The sequence below is a fragment of the Arachis duranensis genome, chromosome 9, assembly GCF_000817695.3.
Source record: "Arachis duranensis cultivar V14167 chromosome 9, aradu.V14167.gnm2.J7QH, whole genome shotgun sequence".
NCBI classification, from domain to species: Eukaryota; Viridiplantae; Streptophyta; class Magnoliopsida; order Fabales; family Fabaceae; genus Arachis; species Arachis duranensis.
Genome location: NC_029780.3, coordinates 14,138,279 through 14,140,325, shown reverse-complemented (window position 1 = coordinate 14,140,325; position 2,047 = coordinate 14,138,279). Strand labels below are relative to the sequence as shown.

The following is a 2,047-nucleotide window of genomic DNA, read 5'->3' as shown; positions in this document are numbered from 1 at the left end:
TTGGCAATGAATAAGGTAGGGTAGGGTTTGGATCCTACCTTAATCTTACTCATGGGTTAAAAATTTCATTAAAATTTTACCTTATTTTACTTGATTGTCAACTCTAATTCTATCCACACTCTAAAGTTATAAATCCTACTTTACCTGTAGAAATATCAAAATTTTTCAAGAAAATTTAAAATTCAGTTATTTTAAATTTTATACATATTAATAAAATAAAAAATAAAAAACTAATACTCTAAATTACTAAATTAACTAACTAATTTAATAATTGTTCACTTATTACAAGTCATTACATAAAAAAAATTATGAATTTAACTCTCACTTCTTTTACTATATACCTAATTTTTATAAAATATGTATTATATATAAAGTGCATCCATCCTTAAATATGATATAATAAATTATTAATAATTAATACGAACAAAAGTTATTAATATATTTTATGAATTATAATTTTAAATATAGACGACATTTTGAGGTTGAAATTAAACTATAAAATTTAATGAATTTATTTATATTTTATTTTATAAAATAATTATTTTTATTAAATTATGTTAAATTAATTAGACTAATAAATCAATAATTAGAATGGTTGAACCATGAGTCTGATTTCAGAACTTGGTTTAAACCCATAGCAGCCCCGTCTCCACACATGGGCCCCACACTACCATTTAATAACAGATCCTCCTAATCACATGCTGCAAATATCTATAAACCACCATACACCTTCCCCCATTTGGAGGTCAGATACATTCTTCATCTTTCTTCATCACACCAACAGCTGCCTACCGCTCACTGGCTAAGCTACTAAACCCAACGCCCAATCGACGCCACCTAATATTGCTCACTTCAGTTCCTCCCATTTCTCCGGGTACAAGAAAACACAATAATGGCTTTTACTCGTTCTTTCTCTTCATGTTTCTCTTCTCTTCTCTTCCTCTTCTGTCTCCTAGCTTCTTTCTCATCCTCCACTTCTGACGCATCATCATCCGACGCTCCACACACCTACATCATCCACGTGTCAAAATCACAGAAGCCATCTCACTTCGCCTCTCCCCACCACTGGTACCACTCTATCCTCCGTTCCCTCCCTTCCTCCGTTGACCAGACCACCCTCCTATACACCTACAACTACGCCCTCCATGGCTTCTCCGTTCGCCTAACCGCCGCGCAGGCCGCCTCCCTCCAGCGCAACCCAGCCATCCTCTCCGTCGTGCCGGACCAAATCCGCCACCCCCACACCACCCACACCCCTCGCTTCCTTGGCCTCGCCGAATCCTTCGGGATATGGCCAGATTCCGACTACGCCGACGACGTCATCATCGGAGTCCTCGACACGGGGATCTGGCCGGAGCTCCGAAGCTTCTCCGACGACGGCCTCTCCGCCGTCCCTTCCTCCTGGAAAGGCGTGTGCGAAACTGGTTCCGACTTTCCCGCTTCCTCATGCAACAAGAAGATCATAGGCGCCAGAGCCTTCTACAAAGGCTACGAGGCTTTCCGCGAGAAGCCCATCGATGAATCCACAGAATCCAAGTCTGCTAGGTGATAAAAATTAACTCAAAAGCTAACAATAACGTAACATAGTTACTATTTGAATTTTAATTACGAGAAATCTATTCTTATGTTATATATATCCTTGCTCTGTTACTAGGGACACTGAAGGCCATGGAACGCACACTGCTTCAACCGCCGCTGGTTCCGTCGTTTCTAATGCGAGCTTGTTCCACTATGCACAGGGCGAAGCCAGAGGTATGGCTACAAAGGCTAGAATTGCAGCATACAAGATCTGCTGGTCAATGGGGTGTTTTGATTCTGATATTCTTGCTGCCATGGATCAAGCTGTTGCTGATGGAGTCCATGTAATTTCCCTCTCTGTTGGTGCAAACGGTTATGCGCCACCGTACTCTCATGATTCGATCGCCGTTGGTGCGTTCGGTGCAGCGCAGCACGGCGTTCTTGTTTCTTGTTCTGCCGGCAATTCCGGTCCCGGTCCGTTCACTGCCGTGAACATTGCTCCCTGGATTTTGACCGTTGGCGCTTCTAC

General features: G+C 41.5%; 1 protein-coding gene across 1 annotated transcript in view; it reads left to right on the top strand.

Annotated features, from left to right (window-relative positions):
* Positions 1 to 719: 719 nt before the first annotated feature.
* LOC107464860 (subtilisin-like protease SBT1.4) overlaps positions 720 to 2,047 on the top strand; it is a gene marked incomplete in the record, with an annotated part of 3,056 nt that continues 1,728 nt past the window's right edge. Inside the window, 2 exon segments of the mRNA XM_016083813.3 lie at positions 720 to 1,545; positions 1,655 to 2,047. Of these exon segments, the coding sequence (XP_015939299.1) occupies positions 893 to 1,545; positions 1,655 to 2,047 (1,046 nt within the window).